The 24,147-nt window shown below is 31.6% G+C and overlaps 1 protein-coding gene and 1 long non-coding RNA gene across 5 annotated transcripts; one reads left to right on the top strand and one right to left on the bottom strand.

Moving 5' to 3' along the window:
• Positions 1-1,157: 1,157 nt before the first annotated feature.
• LOC128187847 (uncharacterized) lies at positions 1,158-2,042 on the bottom strand. The gene is made up of 3 exons (XR_008244094.1): positions 1,983-2,042; positions 1,685-1,828; positions 1,158-1,356 (listed from the first exon to the last, which is right to left on the bottom strand). It is a non-coding gene; the product is annotated as an uncharacterized LOC128187847 (long non-coding RNA).
• An 8,219-nt stretch (positions 2,043-10,261) lies between these two features.
• On the top strand, positions 10,262-22,423 carry LOC128188545 (E3 ubiquitin-protein ligase MIB2-like). Of its 4 annotated transcripts, none has more exons than XM_052859652.1 (20): positions 10,262-10,377; positions 11,096-11,317; positions 12,614-12,820; positions 12,918-13,072; positions 13,161-13,265; positions 14,157-14,261; positions 14,388-14,571; positions 14,665-14,849; positions 15,007-15,155; positions 15,269-15,425; positions 15,550-15,704; positions 15,798-15,924; positions 17,418-17,520; positions 17,848-17,936; positions 18,088-18,263; positions 18,591-18,614; positions 20,204-20,230; positions 20,769-20,795; positions 21,347-21,558; positions 21,726-22,423. In XM_052859652.1, exons 2-20 carry the CDS (start codon positions 11,116-11,118, stop codon positions 21,761-21,763), a joined length of 2,427 nt encoding a protein of 808 aa, XP_052715612.1. In that variant the 5' UTR covers positions 10,262-10,377; positions 11,096-11,115; the 3' UTR covers positions 21,764-22,423. The 4 variants fall into 4 exon arrangements, with proteins under 4 accessions (XP_052715612.1, XP_052715611.1, XP_052715614.1 ...); XM_052859651.1 differs by having other exon boundaries at positions 18,588-18,614; XM_052859654.1 differs by lacking the exon at positions 20,204-20,230.
• The last annotated feature ends 1,724 nt before the right edge of the window (positions 22,424-24,147 follow it).

The following is a 24,147-nucleotide window of genomic DNA, read 5'->3' as shown; positions in this document are numbered from 1 at the left end:
GGCCCCCCGTTTCGACGCCTATTGGAAAGGTCCCAACAAATAGAGTTATTAACAAAACATGCAGCATTGTTAAGACTTACTATGACACTGTTTGTTCTATTCGTATTTAATCCATCAAATTCAGCTTAATAGCTCTGCATAAGCTGAAGGCGCATCCATTTTGATAATGTTGCTGTTATTGTTGTGTATTCATATGCGCCGCTTCAGTTACATTAATTCCATGTTTTATCAGTGACACTTCACGTTTTATGATTTGAATTTTTTTTCATTAAACAATAAGAAATTAATGAATATTATTTTTTTTTGATCGACGAATTAAGGATTAAAAGAACCAGAATTTTTTTTATAGATACGGTACGCGCATTGATGAAGTTTTTTGGTTATTTTTTCCTTTTATACATCGATCAAAAGAAAAATTATTTAATTCATTCCTTAATTCAAAGGTTGTTTTGGAATGAATAACAGTTTTGTGGTTGTACTTTTCAACATTGTTTCTCATTATGAAATAACGCCCCTATAATGTTAATAATAGGGAACTAAGTCATTATCTTTTTCCTACACTTGTATAGTGTCAGAACGGAAGGAATAAGGATATTGAAAAAAATATCTTAATATATTTGCGCTATGTGGTACCTTCAGGAATTTTGTTTTATTGATATAATTATACTAAATAAATATCTGACATTTGCGCTATATGATATATGCAAAAACTTGTTCGTAAACGTTCAGTTCTTGTGTATTTGATAATTTTAAAAGTTTGTTGTGCTTTTTTCCCATAAATATAAGCTAAATTATTATTATCAAATTAAATTTTTACTGTTAGATCACTTTTGTCGCAATATTAAAGATGTTCTCCATTGCATTGTAGCATCTCCATTGCATTGTAGCATCTTTACAAGAATTCAAAGATAAATCCTCGTTGTTTTCTTTTCGTTTACTTCAACTTCATTTCAACCAGAAAATCAGATTAGAATTTGAATAACTCATTCTTCCCAAATTCCAACAGACAGATTATTTTTGTGAGAATGTTTACAGACCATAGCTTACTACAGTCATACATATTTGTTATGTTGTAAGTTTTCAATGTGTTTTAAAGAAGTTTTGAATAATGACACCCCTCTCTCTCTCTCTCTCTCTCTCTCTCTCTCTCTCTCTCTCTCCGGATATTATGCATATATATAAATAAAATATCGATATTCATTTTATGATTTTGATCGTTAACATTACCTGTTTTGCATCCTATTTTGTGATTACAATTTGTAATGTTACAGTTGCATTGAAATAGACATCTGTGTCCATAGTTCGGGTATCTACACGGAGAAATACAGTCCTTCCCGTAGTATCCATCTAAGCATTCTTTAACACAAAACAGGGAAAAAAAGCCTTAATATTTGTAAAAGCTTAAATGTTGGGGAAAAATCTGAATTATTCGATAACTAAATTGGTTCTTCTGTTTATAAAAAAAAACCAAACAGATTCTGTCAATTCTTTTTAAAATGTATACTTTAAACAAATTACAATATTATCAGAAAGCTTTGTTACATGTACTAATACATTTAAGTCCGACTAGTATTTTAGATTTGTGTTAGATTTGAATAAATTGCATATTTCTAAAATAAATTAATATCACATGAATACTAGTAGTTGGAAAAAAGTAAATGTTCAGAGAATGAAAATGTTGTACCTTCAACCTGAAAACACCCTGTGATGTGGTTACACAATTCATCTGTGCAATTGCAGATATGTTGATATAAAATTCCATAGTTCGGATGTCTGCAGGGTTCTGAACAATTTAAACCATGATAACCAGCTGGACATTCTGTGAACACTACAAAGAGATTCACGTCTATCACAACAATGTACATTGTATCAGTTTAAGCATTTTGATTTACCTCAATTGTAGATTTTGGCAATGCCATAAAATATATATTCTTATAATGAAAAAAAAAATAAAAAGTGAATCTAGAAGTCAAAGTATTTACCGTATATGAATCTCGTGGCAAAAATGAATAAACATACATACTCCAAATCCATTTTGAAATATGTATAACTCATTGCGGAAGGATTGTTAACGACCTATTTCTGGTAGATCCTGTTAATCTGTTCTTTAATCACGTGGTTTTTTTTAATCGATGAACACAGAATTACAACTCGTTACTTATTTAAGTTAGCATTGTTATGAAATTGTTTGCACTCAACATTAAAATTTAAACTATCGTCAATTAAATTTAAAAAAAACTTTTTTTACGGAATCACAAAAACATGATATTTTTTAATTTCTTTTATGAATAAATCTGCACTCTGATCACGTGATTTACATATTAGTTATGGTAAATTAACGAATTATTACACTTCATTTTTTTGCACTACACTCGATAGTAAATATTTCATCATAATGCATTTGCGCAATGTGGTACATACAGGAACATTCTTTAATTTTCACTTTTTCGACACGCCTGGTTCTTGGGTGTATGATATTTTTAAACTTGATAAGTGTGTTTTCCGCATAAATTCTAAGCTAACATTTCCCCCTGTTCCCTCACATTTGTCGCAATATCAAGGATGTTCCCCATTGCATTCCGTCATCAATAAAAGTAATCAAATTTATATACCTGTTATTATTTTCTGTTCAGTTAAAAAAATTTTTAATATATTTTGATCAATCAAAAAAGTTAATGAGAATCAGCAAAATTCATTATCTCTATATGACACAGACAGGTTTCATTTGCGAGAATGTTATTCATTTTAGAAATATCCCTCTTACAGGATGTGCATGTGAAATTTATATTTAGAATTAAACAACAAAAGCATCTCACTTGTATAAATATTCATAAAATATATTCGTTACGCGAAAGCAGAATTATAAGTTTTAATGAAATGTGTTTTATATCTTTTTTTTAAATACACAAGAAGTATCTTTAAATGTTCATGTACTTCACTTCAAAATTACCACGTTTCATAAAAAAATTAATATTGTTTTCGTTTTGGTCTAATTACAACTTGAAAAAAAAATGAATAAGGAAACTATAGAAAAATAAATCTGTCGGGCAAGAATTAACAAGATACAATTTTTTTCACAGACAAGGTATCGAACATTCGGGTATTTTCCACTCAGAGCGAAACGCTTTTGCTAGATTGCAGAATCAGATTCTGCATAATTATATGCAGTTGACAGCAGATTGGGCCCTTTTAATGATTTTTTAAGAAACCACAGTCTCAGTACAATCTCTATTTTCAGTTTTTGCGCATGTGTGACGGCATGGCTATAGTAGACAACAGAATAACCTAAATTTTAGTATGTGTTGTTTGGGGTCTCGTTGGAAACTCCATTGTTGCTTCTTCACTGTTATGTTTCCATCGAAACGAGTTTATAAATCTGTGCATGAAGTGGTCCTTCAAAGTCGGGCTGTCTGAGGTTAAACAAGCAATTTAATTCAATGACAGGGTATTAAGTACGATATATGCTTCAAAAAGTTCTGTATGAAAAAAAATATCAGACAGTTCTCGCCCCAAACGGGTCTCGAAACTGATATTTTTCTCATACAGAACTGTTTGAGGCTTTACATCTACATGTATGTGCGTAGTGTTATATAAAATGGTTAAAAAAAATAATAAATATCTGACCATATAGAGAATTTTAAGTTATTATCACAATATGATTGTAATTTACATTTAGAATTTAGAAGATAAAAGAATACCAGCCGATAGTCTAGATAGTCTCCTGTCGATATTGTACAGTCTTTCCTGGTACGAAATCTACAATTCACAGTAAGTATGTACAGTATCACTAGGCGGAATATAGTCTTTTAGGCCGCCTGAATCACTCAGGGGCCCGTTTCTCAAAAAGGCGTAAATCTGGGCCTAAGTTAGTTCGACTAACAAAGTTACGCCAATATTTAGTCGGGTCTAAGTTGCGTTTCTGAAAGAGGCGTAAGTTAGGGTTTAAAAGTCGAAAAACTTAGATATCTCCGCTGAGTACTAAGCATGCGCATATCGTATTTTGTTTTGCTTTGAGGCTATAATTATATATGGTGGATCAATTTTCCAATTCAAAGAACATGTAGTACCCGAAAGTACGCATGTTATACTTTATCACTGAATGTGCATATTTCAAGCTGTTCATAACATTTTATATTGATAAAAGTAGAACAAATGCCTATACACTTTTTAACATAATGACATTTTAGAGAAAAACACTTGATATGAAAGCAGCATATATAAGAGGTTCTGAAACCAAATATGTGACAATTAAATGCATTGTAGATGATATTGAGGCACAATCTTACATATTAATTGAACGAAACAATACATAAAAATTAACTTCAATGTTCGTGTAAACGTCAAATATTTATAGGATACAGGGACAAGGTACAGTGGATATGCCCCAATACGTCTGAAGAATGAGAAGTTTGATTCATAGACACTGTTGATTTTAGACATTTTCAGATGCTGGGATAAGGCTTGATTCTTTTTTATGAATTTACTATGATATTTATAGAACATAATATGACCACGAATACAGGCACGTAGCATCGGGGGGGGGGGGGGGGGCTGCCCCCCCACCCACACACCCTACCCCACACCCCCCACCCACCCCACACCCCACCCGCCCACTTTTTTGGGCAGCAAAGATTTTTCTTAAATTTACATACAAAAAATTGAATTAAGATGGAGTTACCCCCTCCCCCCCCCCCCCCACACACACACTTTTAAGGGACCATAACATTACAGGAACCTTGTCCATCCTCTGTTCCAATATTGAAAGAATGTAGACAATGACATGATTTCTGATTTTCTGCGATTCAAATGATAATAGTTTTGAAAGATATTAATAGTAAACAATTAATAAGACAGGAATTATCATCATTTGAGGCCGGGGTCTCCCCAACTCCCTTTCCTGTTTTTTGGTTTAATCGATCGATTGTTTGCTTTGTTTTTTTTTTCGGGGGGGGGGAAGTAATATACACCATAAACAGGGAAGATTTCGCCCTGTTTAATTTTCAATCATTTCACACTGGTTGTCAGCGGGCGGAATTATGTTGATTTTCAATATCTAATATTAAGTAACTTAAGTAACAGCTGTGACTGGGCGAAGTCACGACAGAGTGAAACTGTTTGCAAGTGTAGAAGGACGGAAATTACACGGGACCAAAATATCCCTGTATACAGTATCTTGATTAAAATAAAGATATAAAAGCAGTTATCTAAGAACACCCTTCCTATTTAAAGAAAGTTTTATAAATAAAAGGTTTTTAAAAGTTTAATGGAAATTGCAGCTAAAAATCCCCTATCCCCTTCCGGATAAGACATTTTGCATCTTTGCGGTTTTAACAAGTGCATTTAGTTTTACATTCTTCCCTATCTGCTTTGGGTTATTGGGGTGGGGGTGTATACAATTGTTTATATAATAAGTATGACAAATGCAAGCTTGTAAAATTTGTAAATATAATGCACACTGTTGTAAAACTGCTAAAACAACGCTTTTATATTGCACGTCGACAACTTCGAAATAAAAAAAAAATCCCTTGATATACGTACATCTTAAATATGATGAAACAAAACTATCAGTAATCAAAGATCAATTCAATTAAATGAGTACAAATAAACAATGCATATGAATATGTACGAAGATCATTGATAGTACATGTGCCCCATACCTATTTTAAAAGAATTACGATCGATGTTAAATATGAACGCAATTTATCACTTCATCCTAGAATTAATAAGATTAATGAATTTGATTTCCAAACATTCAAGGTGTGCATGTGAAATTTTATAACATTCGATAACCTTGACAAACAAACGCTTGTCAACAGATCTAAAATTGAAAATTAAAACACTCTGCACGCTTCTAAAACGTATTTTTAAGTAATATTTTAACAAACAAAAATTGATTGTTTCTAAATGCGAGTTCACAAAGATTCCACAATACATGTAGTTTTCATACGGTTTTGTAAAGATACTAGGAGTAAAAAAATGAAAATGAGAATGCATACGTGTTGTAAAGTTTTCAGTAATACATGTATAAGTAAAGAACAAACAACCACACACAAGGACAAATTACAAATGTAAACGTTTTGAGTTGCTCCTATTGATAATTTTAAAATCAGTTTCGTTTCACAGGTTCAAATTTGATAAGAAACATTAAATTCTAGTTCATGCTTACCTAGTATTGATTTAAAAAATTCTTACTTATATACATCTATCTTGTTGGGGAATACATGTTTAATTTAGAAATAAAGCATCTTTTTAATTATTATGTTTATATCATTCATCGGGGTATACCCATTCTTTACACTTTAGGTAAATTTCATTACGAGTAGTAATGTATATTACATAAGTTTAATATTTATCAAATTGATATAATCTTAATTTATTTAGAAATAGTTCTAAACACTTATCGAACAATAGGTATTTTTTAAAGTTATACGTTCATGTACAAATATTTAAATAAATGTGAATGTTTTCTTTTATAACACATAAAACAAACCAAAAAAATAAGATTCTCTGTATATTTTGCCTTAGAAACAAAACACTGTCCAATTTTGTGCACAGACTAATGACTTACGCCTACCCATTAGCAAGCGTAGATTTAAACCCAAATTAAGTCCCGACTAAGTTTCCGCCTTTTTGTGAAACGCAACTTAGTCTAGTTTTGAGGTTTAGTCCCCGATTTAGTCCGGACTAAGCTTACGCCTGGACGTAGGCCTTTTTGAGAAACGGGCCCCAGAAGTTCAGGCCCTAGGGCGAGGCCAATTTAGCCGTATGGTACAAATGTATTTAAAAATCTCTTATGAAATCTTCTTCTCACATTCCGCATAGCTGGAGATAATTAAATTCATGAATCTGATGTTCATGAAGACCTCTACTGTAATTCTGAAATCCGTGACTTCTGGGCGGTCCCAACCATATAACCATATAGTAAACTTGTATTAAATCTTTGAAAATCGTCTTCTCTACTTTCACACAAGTTGGAAAAATACAACATGCATGGTTATGATGTTCATGAAGCCCTTTACCAAAACTGTGAATTTGGGTAGGGTACATATGAGCTCACAGTGGATATGTATTGAATTTTATAATATTTTCTTCTGTACAATCACAGTCGTTATTATTTACATAATGTCCTGTTGTTCACTTGTAAAATTCGCTGCCCATGGGACAGGGGTTGGGGGATTTTGTTTGGAGGTAGTGACAAATATGTTCAGTGGATATGTATTTTTTCAGGTCATTTGAATCACTGAGGTATCATATTGACGATTGTCATCCGTTAACAATTATAATTTTTCAATTCATCTTAAAGGGACTTGAACATGATTTTAGATCAAAATTTTACTTCTTATTTTTTAGATATAAAATGGTTAACTTGCAGATTTTGAATGATTGACCAAAATTTGAATGTTATAATTTAAGTTATAAGAGAGATACAGAGGTAAGAATTCATTGTTATGTACACAATGCTCGAGTCTTAATTTTGTTTCCAAGTAATGTAAAGTATGAATTACTATTATTTTTTTTGCACAAAATAACTCGTAAGAAACAAGGCAAACTTGTTCAATGTGTTTATGAAATATATTATTATGAAATATATAAAAAGCATTGTATAAATTTCATTTGTATTGTATAATTTTCCATTTGTATTGTATAATTTTCCATTTGTATTCTATAATTTTCCATTTGTATTGTATAAATTTCATTTGTATTGTATAATTTTCAATTTGTGTTCTATAATTTTCCATTTGTATTGTATAAATTTCATTTGTATTGGATAATTTTCAATTTGTATTGTATAATTTTTCATTTGTATTCTATAATTTTTCATTTGTATTGTATAAATTTCATTTGTATTGTATGATTTTTTATTTGTATTGTATAATTTTCCATTTGTATTGTATAAATTTCAATTTGTGCTCTAAAATTATCAATTTCAAATTTTCAAATTATACAATACAAATCGAAAATTATACAATACAAATGGAAATTATACAATACAAATAGAAAACTATACAATACAAATGAAATTTATACAATACAATGAAATTTATACATAACAAATGGAAAGTTATACAATGCAAATAAAAAATTATACAATACAAATAATATTTATACAATACTAATGGAAAATTATAGAATACAAATAGAAAATTTTACAATACAAATGGAAAATCATACAATACAAATAGCAAATTATGCAATACAAATGAATATTTATATACTACAAATGGAAAATATCGAATATTGCAACGTTTGACTTGCCATGCTTTTCATTGTTTCAATTTATATTGTATAGTGATGCATATTGTATTATCAAATACTTGACTTTACAAATACCGTCAAATTTTTACTGGGTATATATTTCATATTCTTGAACATACTTAAACACAGAAAACATTTGTGGTTTAGCCTAAACAGTCTTTAATTGTGTGGACTATTAAAGCTGTCGAACCGAAATACATACCGGAATACTTTCATGCGCGGATCTCTGGGGGAGTCGATGAGGAGAGGGGAAAAGGACCCCCTACCCCTCTGTGAAATATAGATATCGTAAATTAACATAGTAAAATTATTGAAAATTTGCCTTGGACCCCCCTGGCAAACCTTGATACAATGACAACCACTGGTTTCCGTATCTTATTTTTTTGTGTTTATGCTTAACATTTTTGTACTTCAACGACATTGGAACCGATATACAAAACTATAATAAACAATCTAATCTAATAAATCGTCGATAAGTTATCCAAAACATGCATTTGACATTTAGTTTACGATGTAACAAGGTATTTTTTTCAGTCAGACATATCAATGAAAACAATATATATAAAGGCTAAGAAAAATTTACAATATTTAAATGTTTAATATCCAAATTTTCTTCAAAGTTGTAATCATTTGATATTTAAAATGTTTTAGCTCATCTTAGCTAAGATCTCAGTTAGCTTTTCTGATAATTCTTTGTTCGCCGTGGGTGCGTCCGTTCATCTATCTGTCTTTACGTCTGTAAACTTTATATATTTTCGACTTCTTCTCAAGAACCACTCAGTCATTTTTAACCAAACTTGGTTCAATGCATTACATGTATGACGTGAAAATTGTAATTTCTTTAAAGAAAGGAACATGCCATCTCTCAAAGGTAGATAATTAAGAAGAAATAAATAATTGCTGGTATTTAAGAAAAATATTCTCAAAAACCATGAAAAAAATTTAACGGGGCTCACTACACCTTAAAACAGTTTCTTAAATCAGCAGAAAATTAGTTGATTAAGATAGATAGCATAATGGATAAGAAATGTTTAATAAAGTCAAATAGGCTATTTCATTTCGAATGAAAAATGTATCTTTTAAAAATTGATTCAGTAAATATGAGGAGATGTCCCAGGCGGGTTCGAACTTATGATTTGCGGTTCGCAAGCCTGATACTTTAACCATCTCACTATGGTGACATTCAACCAAACCGATTATATAGTACAAATCGTTTAACAAAACATTTGTGTCTTAAAAAGTATTGATGTAATGAGGTACCTGAAATTATTCTTAAAACTGAAGTATCATAATACATGGTATTACTTGTTTGCAAGCATTTTGACATTTTGTTGATACTAAATTGTTAAGACTACACTACAGAAGTCGGGCGTTTTTGGACTATATTTATCTCCTATGAAGAAGAGTTGTATATAAAGATATAGAAAATATTCATTTTTATTTACAAACTAAAAAACTGATTTTTCTTTAATGAATGATATTTAATATCTAAACAAATGATATCTGAATATTTCTGGAGGATCTGACGGTTAATATGTTGACCACCCAGTATCCTAATGAACATGAAAATATCGTGAAATAAAACTAGAAATAGTTTCATACTGGAACCATTCTACTACTCTGTCAAGAAATTTAGTATATTACTCAGCTGAGCGATGTGGCTAATGTGCCCTTTTATAGTACTTGTATTTGACATTCTGGTTCCATGTATCAAGGAACGCCTACGTACACGAGCATCTAATTCATTAAGATTAAAATATCTGGCTACAGCTATTTTTTTTTTTATTTTCAGGACCAGGCAATAAGTAAACAAACTTTGTAAAACGATTAAGTATGATTCGATCTAACTTCTTTTGTCTTTTTTTTTCTACAAAATTCATAGAATTATTAACATATTCTATTTATGTTACAATGCGTTTATACCAAAAACGTTCTGGTTATATTATAAGTAGATCTAAAGTTGTTCAACAGTATAAACATCTTTGAAAAGGAAAAATAAACTTCCGCAATTGTTGTTCATCATCAATGTTTGCGGAAATTTCTAAGGTCAGCTTAGAAGCTAGCAATGTCAAGCGAAGAATCTATCTAAATTGAGAAATTATTCGTCAACCACCGAGAAAGGTAGGTTTAATGCAATTTCAAAAAAATGCTATTAAATTTACTAATAGAACATCAAAATAATCTGTCAAATTTGCATGATGCAAATTTCAATATTATCGTTTATACTCAAAATGTAACCGTTTTTTTTTTTGACTATATGTACTTTCAATTTATAGACTATGAAATTTAAATATAATAGTTTTTGATAGTACGATATTTAATCAAGAGTATTTCATTGAATAGATTAATTACTAACATTAGAGTTTAACATGATGATTAAAGTAAATTGTTACTCATTACAATATATGGCAAAGTTCCCAAAAGTTTTACTGCATTATAATAAGTTAAACATTTATTGTACGGTAGCAACATAGAACATATTCTAATAATTCATATGTAATGTAATGAAATTTCTAAAAAGGCCAAAAAGAAAATAAATAGTTAGCGTCTAAGCGGAACGTTAGATTGGTATGCGTATACATAATTTTTTCTGATCAGGAAGATAAGTCAAATAATTTAAAAGTAGGTATATCCGTGCAGTTGTTATAAAATATTTCGAAATATTCTTCATATAAACCGGAAAATTTCCAAATGTATATAGTTAATCCTTGATGATTTTTGAAGGCATTACTAGTATTTCTCTAGAAACAGTATTTCAGACAAGTGTAAATACAATAGAAACTAAAGTCAATGTACTTGAAACGGGAATGTGGTAACTCAAATTAATCGCTGTCCTTAGGTAAAGACGGAGCAAGGAAAATGGCCGAGGGATTATGGGTCGTGCGTAGTCCTGAGTTGAACCTTGAAAATGACGATAAGGAGGAGGGTCACGTGGGCACAGTTGTCAAGGATAATGGAGAACAAACGTATGACGTTTTCTCGGACATGGTTGGAAAGTCCACATGTCGAGTCGAAGAAGGCGGGAAATTTGACCTGCACAGTTTAGACAATGCACCAGTTGGTATATGGGTTTTTTTATATCCTGCATGTACATGTATAACTATTGCAAGCAGTTCAATGGAATAAACTGAAATATACATGCACTCTTTCGGCTAATTAGATTAACGGTTTTGAGTATTTTGAGATATACTTTTAAAATGACTTGGTTTTGACAAACATGACAAACAAACAAACCTACATGTAAGACTTACCCACTGTACTTATGAAAAGGGGTTAAATATAATCATTATATTGACACTTGTAAAGGATTTTGCGTTTTGTCTTTTTTTAAGAACAAGCTAACCTCATCTTGAGCATGCATATTAAAAGTAAGAGAGACACGCCAATACTTGTATTTTGTGCAAATATTTCTATATCTTTCACTGCAAGATTACCCTTTTCCCTGAATTTTTTTTTTTTAAGTTTTAAAAGTGTTGTGGTCTCTCATATTTAACTTAATGGTTATACCTCAATATTGTAATAATCAATCCCTCACCACTGACCTAAACCTAAGGGGAAATTTTATAATTAACCAGTGTGCCTTGCATTTAATAGTAATACATTTTTGTACCTCAACTTACGACCAATAAAAATAATTTTGAAAGTGATTAACCAATACCATAACCCTTAACGTTTAAATAGAGAGGAAAATTTCTTTAAAAAAAACTGTCCACTAGTATCAAAATGAAAGCACTTGGGATATTCAAATAAACCTTGGGCAAAGGTCATAATTGGGTTTTGGAACACAGGATATGCCTACAGTCAGTTCAAGCATATCTTTTACAACATACACCATAGCATAGAATAGCATTGAAATCTCATAGCATAGCATTGGAATCTCATACCATAGCATTGGAATCTCATACCATAGCATACAATCTCATAGAATCGCATTCGTCATATCATACCAGAGCACAGCATACAACATTATTTTAAATCGGTTTTAAATGTTTTTATTTGAAAAAATAAATGTTTACATGATAGATTTGTGGTATACTTTGGCTTCTTACTATTTCACTTCGAAATGTGTGGAACTCTTCTGTGTATGGAGGCGTTTTTGTTCAAATCTTATAGCATACAATATCATTAAGCCCTTCATTTCAATTTCTCATAGCATACCATACGAATCTCATAACATACCATACAAATCTCATAGCATATCATTAAAATCGCATACCATAGCGTAGCATTAAATTGTAAAAGATATGCATGAAATGACTGTACCTTTAAATAGTATGCAAAGATAAAAACGCTTAAGACACATCTCAAGACAATATATACACTCACACTATCTACGCAATATGAATCATTATTTAAGGTGGATCTGGAAATACAGGAAAGGTAGAAGACCTCCGAGAAAATGGATCAGGTGTAGGCGGAAGAAACACAGTGCGCATGCGTTTGGAAACATCAGGGGAGGCAAACGTGAATCGTGTTGGGTGCCACGGGAAGGTTGACCAACAATGTGTAGAAGAAGTTCCTGGGAGCTCTTATTACCGAGAACTTTCCAACTTTTCGGTTGTTGGTAAAAAAAAAAAAACTCTTACCAATGAATGTCGTTTTTTAAAATTTTTCATAAGGCTTTAAAATGTTTTATGATATCGATTCTTAACCAAATGTAGGAAAAGTTGAAAAGAAGAGGGAAAAGTCGATATCTATGGAAAAATCACCTGAGTCATTGCTAAATAAGGGAGATAAATGTGTTATCGACATACCGGAGGAGCCATTAAAAGAACTACAGCGGGGACATGGAGGATGGTCCATTAGAATGTCAGAGGTGTTGAATCAAGTTCATTTTTAATGACCCAAAACATTGAAATTTCGCAGAACGATAATAATATAATAATATTTAGAACTTTTTATAGTGCATAGGCGAAATTGGAGTAGTGAAAAATTTCCCCGACGACAACACAGTCGAAATTGAATACAAAGGAAAGACTTACCAGTTTCACGCAGGCGCAGTCAGAAAGGTAACGGCTCTGGTATTTAATTGATTGAACAATTATCAAAACAAACTTATTTTTTGATAAAGTATACATGTATATGTAACCTCGCGAAGTTGAATAAAAATCACGGAAAAGTTAATTTGATTTTTAAAAAGAATATTTTCTTGCCTTTGTTTTATCTGTATATATCTAAACAACACAAAATCACGACAGTATTTTGCAAAAAGGTAAGAAAAAAGTATTTTTTACTAAACTAAGTTTTAGAATACGTATGAAACTTTATAATAAATTTGATGAAAACTTTATCATAGAAAGCTGTCTAACTGCACGGTGCGTCTGTTTGTTAATTGGTCAATATTAGGTGATGCAAAAAAAAATTACAATTCACGTTGAAGACCAACACATTGAGTCTAACTAATTTACATGCAATAATCGTATGTATTTGAATAAAACACAATAAGCAAAAAGTTTCGGTCACAATGTTGATGTCTAAAGTCAACAGAAATAAAATTTAAAAAAATTAAAAAATGCAGTTTTTTATCACTACCATAAAATAAAGTCTTAGCTCTGCCTTAAATGAACGTAAGGTTGACATAGCATCCATTGTTTGGAGCGATACAAGACAAGGTTAGCGCGACATTCCTATCAACTTTTGCTGTGTTATTACCCCGTTACATGACAAGGGGTGGGATAAAGCCGGACCAAAAACAGGATGAAACTCATAGTTACGAATTCCTCGAGCACGAGTGCATGTTTCCAAGAATTTCTACTCTATATTCTTTGCATGCGTAATTCAAGTAAAAAAAAAAACAACAACAAAAAACAGCGAAGAATCTAGCACCAGAAGGCGTTAGTAATAATAGGTGATGTTATTAAATATTTCATGAATCTTAAATTTTTGATATTGTTAAACAGGTTTACGAAGTCAAAGTGGGAGATGTGGTACAGGTTCTGAAAGATGAAACAAAGGCAATTCTCCTCCAAAGAAATCATGGTGGTTGGAATGATGACATTAAAAAAGCAAGGGACTTGCAACGTTGTTCAAATCTTGAGTTTTCTTATAAGAATTGACTTTTATATGTATACTTTTCACATTGCACATACGCAGTATCTCAATAGATATTTGCATTGTTATATACATTTTAGTCGCTTGGGAAGGTGGGTAAAGTGATGAAGATAGACTCAGATGGTGACGTAGCTGTTGCCTTTGGTTACCAGACTTGGGTATATAACCCTGGACTGCTGATCCCTGTTACAGAGGTCAATGTTGATGTTTTGGATGACGAGACTGACAAAGAAAGTGATGAGGAGGATGAAGATGACTTCAGTGGTAACTTTTTTATTTATAATTATTACAGGACTACACAATTTCTAATGACGTCTTACCACGTCAAGTCACTTATGCACGTTTAATAATTGGTAGGTTCACAAAACCGTGATGAAAAACTCCAGGAAGGGACAAATCTTACAAAGCTGGTGGCACATTTGTTACTCAGAAAAGCATCGGGTGCTCAAAAGCCGACTGTCGATCCAGAGCAAATGTTCAATGCTTGCGCAGATGGCAATACCGGGGCAGTAAATCAGTTGATTCAGAGAAACAAAGATCTGGTAAATTCATAGAATTTATGTTGCAGTAAGCAAGATCTGACCAAAATTCCTTGCTCACAAAATTAGACAAAATATCATATGAGTATTCCTGAATATATTCAGGATTATATTATATAATGAATTCCTATATAATTGGATAACTTATCTCAACCTGAAGGTTAACAGCTGGCATGAGAATCTGAGTCCATTAATGGCTGCTGGACACCAAGGACATGAAAACGTTGTCAAATTATTGTTACAAAATGGAGCTCGTATAAACGCAAGAAATAAAGACGGCATGACACCTTTGATGGTATCAATAGCAGGGTAAAGTCGAATGGTTTGATCTGTCTCGAATAATACCAAGCTATATTGTCAAACACATATGATTTGCATGTAGTTTTTACACAATGATGCGATTTTATTCATTCTTATTGTAGTAAAGAGACGGACAGTTCTATTTGTTTGATAAAAAACAAAGCCGATGTTAATGCTTGCAACAAACAAGGACGAACTCCTGCACATTTTACAGTGCAGTTTGAACTTTATTCGGTTTTGAATACAGTTCTGGAAGCAGGGGCAAGTCTAAATAAACAGGTCAGAATTGGCAAAGCACAAACACTTTAGAATTGGTATTTACATGTATCATAAGTACGCAACTCAAAAGTTTTCATTAATTAATGCTTATATATATCATTCAGAAAATTATTTCTTACATTAGGATGTTAAAGGCAACACCCCGCTACATGACGCCATTGCAAAGAGAAGTGACAGGGCCGTCAATATATTTCTGAGTCATCCCCAAATAAACCTGAAGTTACCGAACAAACAAAAACACACACCGTTGATGTGGGCGGCGATGAAGGGCCACGAGTTGTAACTATCAGTTTATAGAAAGACTACAAGATATCGATATTAGTTAAATGATGACCGTCTGATGTCTAAATTTTCAATGAATGTATTTTACAGCGCGGTTGAACGTTTGATCGAAATGAAGCCCAGTCTGGTAAACGCCCAGAAAAAGGATGGATACACCGCTCTTCATATTGCTGCAATAAACGATCGCCAAGATTCTGCTAATATCTTAATCTTAAAGGTGGGACAACTGCCTCTATTCATTACTGAGTCACTTAAGTTTTATTGCCCCAGATATCATGACTTTGTTGGGCCAACGTTGGCCCGATGCTATCAGTTACACTGGCCCATTATTAGCGAATGATGTCCCAATGTAATTTTGCTAATTGTTCCAACGTTGGCCCCACATCTTGGGCCAATATCGACACCATGTCACATTTGTCATCTTCTGATATTGAACCAACGACGGTCCAAAGTGCGTAGAATATGAGCGTTATTGGACCAACGGTGGTCCAAGGTACGTACCAAATGACTAACATTTTACAGTTAGTATATTAAATAATACTTACATTCTGTTTTATTTGCTAGGCTATGGCTAAAAATTTAGCAGACTGTGTAACTCTAGATCTGTCCTACAAAATGCTAAATAGGAGCAGATTTGGTCATCCCAACATTTGAGATATTACAACAAACATGGAAACTCGCCAGTCTAGCACTGTGAAAATTTTGTTTTAATTGCTTTGGGCAGTATATTTGCTCATATCGCAGGGTCGGCAACTTAAATTCTTCACTTTAGAACAAATAAGCAGCAGAATAGATTAGCAGAATCTCTTGATGATAATTTTAGGCTTTTACAAGCTTCTTTAAAAAAAATTAAACTTATCTTTAATTTGCATATTTTACATGGTTCTGTTATTTTAAAAAGTGTATACATGTAACTATTGACATCATATATTTAGCTTTAAGTAATGATTTTATTTCTAAACACGGTAAAAACTAATCAAAAAAATATATAAACATTTAAGCACTGTATAAAAGTTAATCGCGTTTTAGCGGATGTAATCGACCAACAGACTTTTCAGTAAATAAAAATGTAATTAACATAAGTTGCATCCTTGTTTTGCTATTATCATGGTCTCAACTGACATTGATGGTTTTACAAAATGTGGCCCAACTTTGTTTGCCAAACTAACATTGACCCTCAAGTTAGATGTGTCAAGTGTACATTGGTCTCAACTTACATTAATGGTAAATTTACAACATTGGCCAAATGTTGGCCCAACGTTGTTTTCCCTACTAACATTAATACTCAAGTTAGATGTGTCAAGAGTACATTGACACAATGTTGGCCGAACGTTGTTTTCCCAACTAACATTGGTTTCAACTTACATTGATGGCAGATTTACAACATTGACCCAATGTTGGCCCGACTTTGTTTGCCAAACTAACATTGACACTCAAGTAATATGTAAGTGTACATTGACCCAATGTTTGCCCAACATTGTTTTCCTACTAGCATTGACTCTCAAGTTAACTGTGTCAAGTGAACATTGGCCCAATGTTGGCCCAACTTTGTATTATAACATTGGTTCTCAAGTTAGATGTGTCAAGTGAACATTGGCCCAATATTTTCAGCTAATGCATGTATACATAGCCAATGTTGGCCCAACAAAATCATACTATCTGGGACAATATTAGGATAAACGTCCGATGCAATTTTATTAAAATATCCAGGGAGAAGCCCAAATTAATTTACAAAATCGTCAGGGATTATCACCGCTTCACATAGCAGCCAACGAAGGATATGACAAGATGGCTAAACTTTTGATTGAAAACGGTAACTGAAAGAAATTTTGATTTCATTACATCGTTACATAGAAAATACAATATTTTTCATCCATGCGTTTTTTGTTCGTTTTGAAAAAATTTTATTTATTCAACACAATAGTCGATGCTTATTGTCAATATGATTGTTTCTTTAAATTAAAAAAAAAATGTATATATTTACCTCGCATTAAGCAAAATAAAAAAAATGAAGCTGTTTAAATTATTAGAGCTTTTTTGAACATCAAACTCACTAAAATATATGTGGCATGCGGCTATTTTTTTTATTTTTTTGGAGAGGGTGTAAATATATGGTTAACAAAATTCATTCAATGTTCAGGAGCTGACATGGATTTACGAGATAATGACGGAGACACCCCCTTACATCTGGCTTTGAGTGGACGCCGACAGACGGAAGGAATTGGCCCAGTATGATACTGTGTATCTAAAATCAAAGCATTCTAGAATGTATCAAATAGGAAAAGCGCTATACTTGTTCATCTACATGGGTTCTTATAATAACACAACCAATTTACAAAAAATACATATTGTATGTGTGTTTTTCTTTTTGATTCAACAGCTTTATGGACTTAGTGTTAATCCAAATGCACAAAACCAAGAGAGATATAACATAGCTGTCTCGATGCTTCAGAAGGGGGCCGACTACAACATTTACAACAAGAGAGGTAACTCTCCCCTCGAGGTGTGCAGGAACGGCCAACTGAAAATTGACGTTACCAACTTTATCCAGAAAAAGTAAAATTATGTTTTAAAAATTTTACACTTGGGGATTGATTGCAAAGAATACCTGCAGTGTGATTAAAATCAATCATAACTGGTCAAGGTTCTGTATATCCAATTTCAAATATTTTAAAAAAGAATCCTTCATTTTGCACGGATAACAAATTGCAAGCTGTAATAAATACCGATATATTTTAAAGTAATTTTGATTTTGAAGTTATCTTTCATTCAAATTTTTTCATCATTACCATGTTTTTGAAATCTTTTGCATAGATCATGCCGCCGAGTCATTTTTTTTTTATCGTACATGCATATCCTAAATTTTGAATAATTTTAAAGCAGATCAACTAGTAGACCATCAACCAGGTAATGTTATATCATGTCGGCTCTATTTTAAACGTCTGTTTTCGACTTTCATTTATATCCATCGCACATCTTTTGAATTAATGACTTTATCGTCTTGAAGATTTCTACTTTGGTAATTGATAATCTAGAATTCTAAATGATATAAGACATGGTTAAGCGATGCATGTAGACTGTCGTATGACCAAAGCTTACATACATCAACATTTTTCTTTCATGTAATTGCTTGGATGAATTTACATGGAATTTTGACATAGCTTTTATGTATAAATAAACACATCAACTATAATGTCACAAGGACATTAAGCAAAAGTATTGTATATTTGCTACAAATACAATTTTCATGCTGACCATTGCAATCTCCAATGTATCCCCTGATAACTTTATATCTATTAATTATCATGTAAATGCAATAAAAGAAAAAAATAATATTTGAAATGCTATTCCGAATTTTAAAAGATGTATATTTGCTTTTATTGCTTATATATAAAAACAATCCCTCGATATTCCTAATTTTATTTAATTTCCAATTTGAGTTAAATCTAAACATTCACATCCTAAGCAGATTTAAACTAAGAGTTTTAATTCAGTTTGGTGCCCAGCAGCTGAATTGGGCAATGATATTGTACACAGTTTGTTTTAGATCTTATTTTTTTAATCATACAATATTGTAGCAGACCAAATTGTGAACAAACAGCAAAGTAATATAACTTAAGTTCGATGTTAATATCGGACTCATTGTTCATTCTTTCGTTCCTTTCCTTACTCTTTTTAAGCGTATTTGGAATACTGTTTAAAAGGCTTTCAATTCGATGAATGAAAATCAGAAATCCACAATTACACTAAAATCCGGTATGATTACACATAGCAGGTCTCTTGATTTTTTTTAGACATCCTAAGTTAATTTTCATGGCAATGCATGGAATTGATTTTAATCATACATTTTTAGCTCGCATATGAGCGTAGAAGATGTTATATGCCAAGTACATGAATGTAAAGTGATGCGCATTTGATTAACCTCTGACCAATAGAGTTACAAATATGTTCCCTGATGAATTTGACTATCAATACATGTAAGCATGTAAATGTAACACGAAAGATTCACTATAATTTGAAAAGCTATTGAAAATTACGACACACACTTTCTTTAAAATCTCAAAGCGGAAAGCTTTCACTGCACGAATTACATCATAAATAACTTTATTTTCTTTCAAACTAACAACTCCATTTACAATGTCTGCGGATCGTGATTTTTATATAATATTAGTTTGGTGTCTGTAAAACTTAATTTTTCTGAAGATATAATCCTTTTCTTTCCATCATATAATTAAAAGTGTATAATGTTTGTTTTTTGTTAGTAATAAAATATCGATATTTTAAAATTTCATTATGATCATTTTGATGTGAGTCAAACAAAATTTCCCCCTAATAATCTGTATTTTGTGATGTGAATTAGAATGTTTAAAAATATTTTGAAATTCAGTGCACTTAGCCACGTCATTTATTATTCACGCTGTTAGCTCTCGTATGTTTTATTTTCAGATATTTGTAATAAATTTTATCTTTATATCTTACTTCAAACAATTTTACAGTAGACAGAATAGCAGACCACCAAAAGGGTAACGTTTCGTCAATTCTGTTTCATTTTCGTCTTTCGTTATGGTTGTTAGATTTGTTAAGCTTAAATATGTTCGCAAAGACTTTATTCATACTTAAATCAAATATGCAATGCATGGGTGCAAGTGTTATATGGTTACATACACCAAAGAACTGCAATTGTCAACTCAATACATCAAGGTACAAAACATTATAATTAAGACGTGTTTTTTTTTTTTTTTTTTTTTTATCAAACTCACAATTCAATCGTTCACGACCGCGAAGAATAAATCATGTAAAAATCGTTACATCATTTAACAACTTTTTTCCATTATCTTTACAATCTTCTTGCTGGTATGAAATTTTAAAACACAGGTTAAGTTAAAATAGATGTTAATTGACTTCTTAAAGTATAAAAGTAATTTGTATAAAATTATCTTATATAATATGAATTCTTTTTACGATATTATTTTTTAAAAAATGTTTTACCTAGGACACATCGCCACTTTAAAAAGTTCTTGTATATCTTATCTTGTTCTTTTATTTTGTACAATTTTAAAGCGGACGAAGCCCAAAACCATCCAAGAGGTAATATTACTTAAATTTCAGACTAAGGACCTCCGTCTGTCAAAGCCGTTTTTCATCAGCATGTTTTAAAATCTCAAAATAGTTTTCTCAAAGATTTAAAAGTTTTGTGTTCGAAATACTGGAATTAATAATAAAATTGGATATAAGTTTGCAATGCATGTGACGCCCGTCTTAATCAGATATACATCCCAAATTAATTTCTGCTCTGGGAAAACTATAGGACGATCTTATTTAACCCTTTGATTTGAATTAATTGTTGTTAAATCTTTATATTTGCACTGTTCTGTCAAATTAACACTATGTAGTTTTGGCCTTGTCATTAATTGAACAATAATTCCACTAACTTTATATTTACATGTATTCAGTTTGTGTTAAGCAAGGTGGAAAATACTTTTTAACGAACACTCGCCATCAGTAATGGTCGGATTGTAATTCATTTCCAAAAACCATTCATAATCAATTTGTCGATTCGAATTTTACTCAACCATTATGGGAAATTTCCTTCATTTACTTTTGACACAAAAGTTCATTAAGAAAACTTTTTTTAATAGTAGGTCCGGGGCTAGCAGACAGTGTACTTCGGAAGCCCAAGCCCTCCATAAGCTGTTAACAGAGCTGCCCATCCTCTGTGCTAGATGCAAACACTCCATGGCCGACACACGCCTCCACCCCTGTAAACACAAGGTCGTCTGTGTGGACTGTAGCTTTAAGTGTCATGTTTGCCCCCTGTGTAAAGTTCCTGTCTCGAACAGATGTAATAGGAGTAAGTACTTTGAGGTTGATATAAATTATTGTATTAAATTGCTTAAAGTTTTCTTCGTTTTTTTTTATTTCTTATTAGAGTTTCAAGATTTTCTAAATATAAATTAAGAATGTTTAATAAAAATTTGAACCGTTTGTTTAACATATCTAATACTTATTATGTTGCAGAGGGTCGAATCCAGACCGATCCTTGCTTTGTGCAGTGAACAGTCGGTCAGCTCCATAAAATAAACTATTGTAAATTGATAATCATTTTACTTTCTTATCACGTGATGTCGATGCAACCTATATGAAACTGTACAATAGACATTGGTATAGTGCATAGATTATCTTGTTAATACAAACCTGTCCTAAGAGGGTCTGACAGTCGTGGCCATTCTTGACCAGTCCATCATATTATTTTTCTTCTTGAGATGAAGAGCTATGTATAAACATATGCTTGGAAAATATTTAGATTTGAAATCATAAATATTTAATTAGATATTTTAAACTCAATTATACTATATGGCCAAAATGATAAAATCTAAAATTTCAGCCAAATCTGATGGATAATTTGTTGAAAATACAGCTTAACAACTTATTTTAAATGGTGATGGTTATTAATTTGTGAGACATCGTCAAAGTCAGAAAATTCATTTATCATTTACGGTAAACAAAAGTTGTAATTTTTTTTAATTTTTGCAATGGTATGATATACAACACATGATATGCAAGTTGCTCAGAGTCGCTCTTGGCTGCATTGTGATATGTTACTATCAAACCAAATGAAATGTTTTCTGTTAACTTGAAAATTTGATACATTCGTTAATCACTTCTTTTATTGTTTTTGAGATGTTATTATACATACATGTAGGTGTACATTAAAATTAAAAAAAAAATTGAACTGTTTTTTGTTGAATTGTCACTAGTGACTCGTCAATTTTTTGTACAGATTTTAAACTGAATGAGATCCAGTAATAAGTCTTTCTCCGATTGCTAAAGATGAAGATGATCAAAATATACTAGGTGGTTGTTTAGCTTCAGGCCCGTATGAAATACAAATTAAAGTGTATTTTACGAATAGTTTTTTTTTCATCGAGATTGTTCACGCGTATGTACATAATAAGTTGGTATATAAAATACAAAACAAACTGCTTGATTGGTGCTGGATACTTTGCCGATAAAAAGTAGTCTGGGAAACCCAATTATCAAATGTTCAGATAAACTGCGCCATTAGGTCGACCGGTGACCTTTGATAAACTTCATGATGACTAGTATCCTGTCTAAATATTTTGATTAAATTCGTAGTAGTCAACTCGATACACATGCGGCTTAGTACCAATTAAATTAAGTTAAATAAAAATTTCAAAGAGAAATTATACATCAGTTTTTCTTTTTTGATCATGAATGATGATTATTTTATTATGAAAAAACATATTTTTATATTTTCGACGAATTCAAAAAGCTTGATTTTACCCTTTTCATTCAAAATTTAATTTCTTATTCTAAACTTATATTTTTTTTAAGAATTACAATATGCTTCCCTGCATTTTACAATCAGCAAATTGATCCTCTACAAGTACATTTTACCCTCACACATTTGCATGCACAACTGTTTTCAATATGATATTTATGATAAATTTTGATAAATTATTTCCCAGTGAGTTAATCATACATTAAAAAGAAGGGCCCGCTTCAAAAAAGGGCATTAGAATAAAAGCATTTTAAAGAACATTGTTTTGAACTTAACCTTTGAATGACAATTTAGTTCAAGATTTCTGGACAATCATTGTTTATCCAACAAACATTGCTTGGGTTTTGTACGTATATAGACAGATTTGCAAAAGGGAAAAATTGTTCGAAAAGCATACTGTATCTAACAGAGGTTTGTTAAGACTTTGACATTTTAAAAAAAATTTAATGACAGTCACTACAAACTTATTACCGACAGTCTATCTGTTACTCGACTGAGAAAAAAAAACTTCTTGGTTTCACAGAGATTTAACATAAAAAAAAAACCATTGCAAGAAGTTTAAATGCATTGAAGCAATCGTTTGGGACCTTCAACTCAGCTTTACAAATCCGTATGGATGGTTTTCGAGATAACAGACGTCTAACTGTATTAACGTCTATTTCCTTTCTAGACTTTTTTCCTTTAGATAAAACAGCAACAACAGTCTCCGTGACGAGGACTAACTCTATACCATGATCTTTTTGATTCTTGTTCTTCTGCAAATCTGAATTGAAATGTTGTCATCGCTTTGTATAAAACTATATCAAACGACAATTTTCAACCTGTTTTACAATGTTTTACTCTATTTTCAAAGTGGTCAAGCATCCCGTAACGTCATTTTGTTTCGTTTCTAAGACCGTGTAGTACGTAAATGCTTATTAGAAAGACTCAAAAGTTTCTGCGGAAGACTCCGAAAAGGCGATACTAAAAGGATTTTATCTTATAAATACGCCAATTAGTGGTATCAATCTTTTTATAAAATAAAATATTTTCTACAGCCTAAGTCAAGTGTATAATGAACTGTGTTTTGCTGTTTTATTCGGTAATCTTTAAAGCGAACGCTAGTTCGGCGTTTATAAAGTACGGGGAAATTAAGCA

This window comes from Crassostrea angulata, chromosome 6 (assembly GCF_025612915.1).
Source record: "Crassostrea angulata isolate pt1a10 chromosome 6, ASM2561291v2, whole genome shotgun sequence".
NCBI lineage: Eukaryota > Metazoa > Mollusca > Bivalvia > Ostreida > Ostreidae > Magallana > Magallana angulata.
Note: the sequence above shows the minus strand (reverse complement) of the source record. Positions and strands in the feature narration are given on the sequence as shown.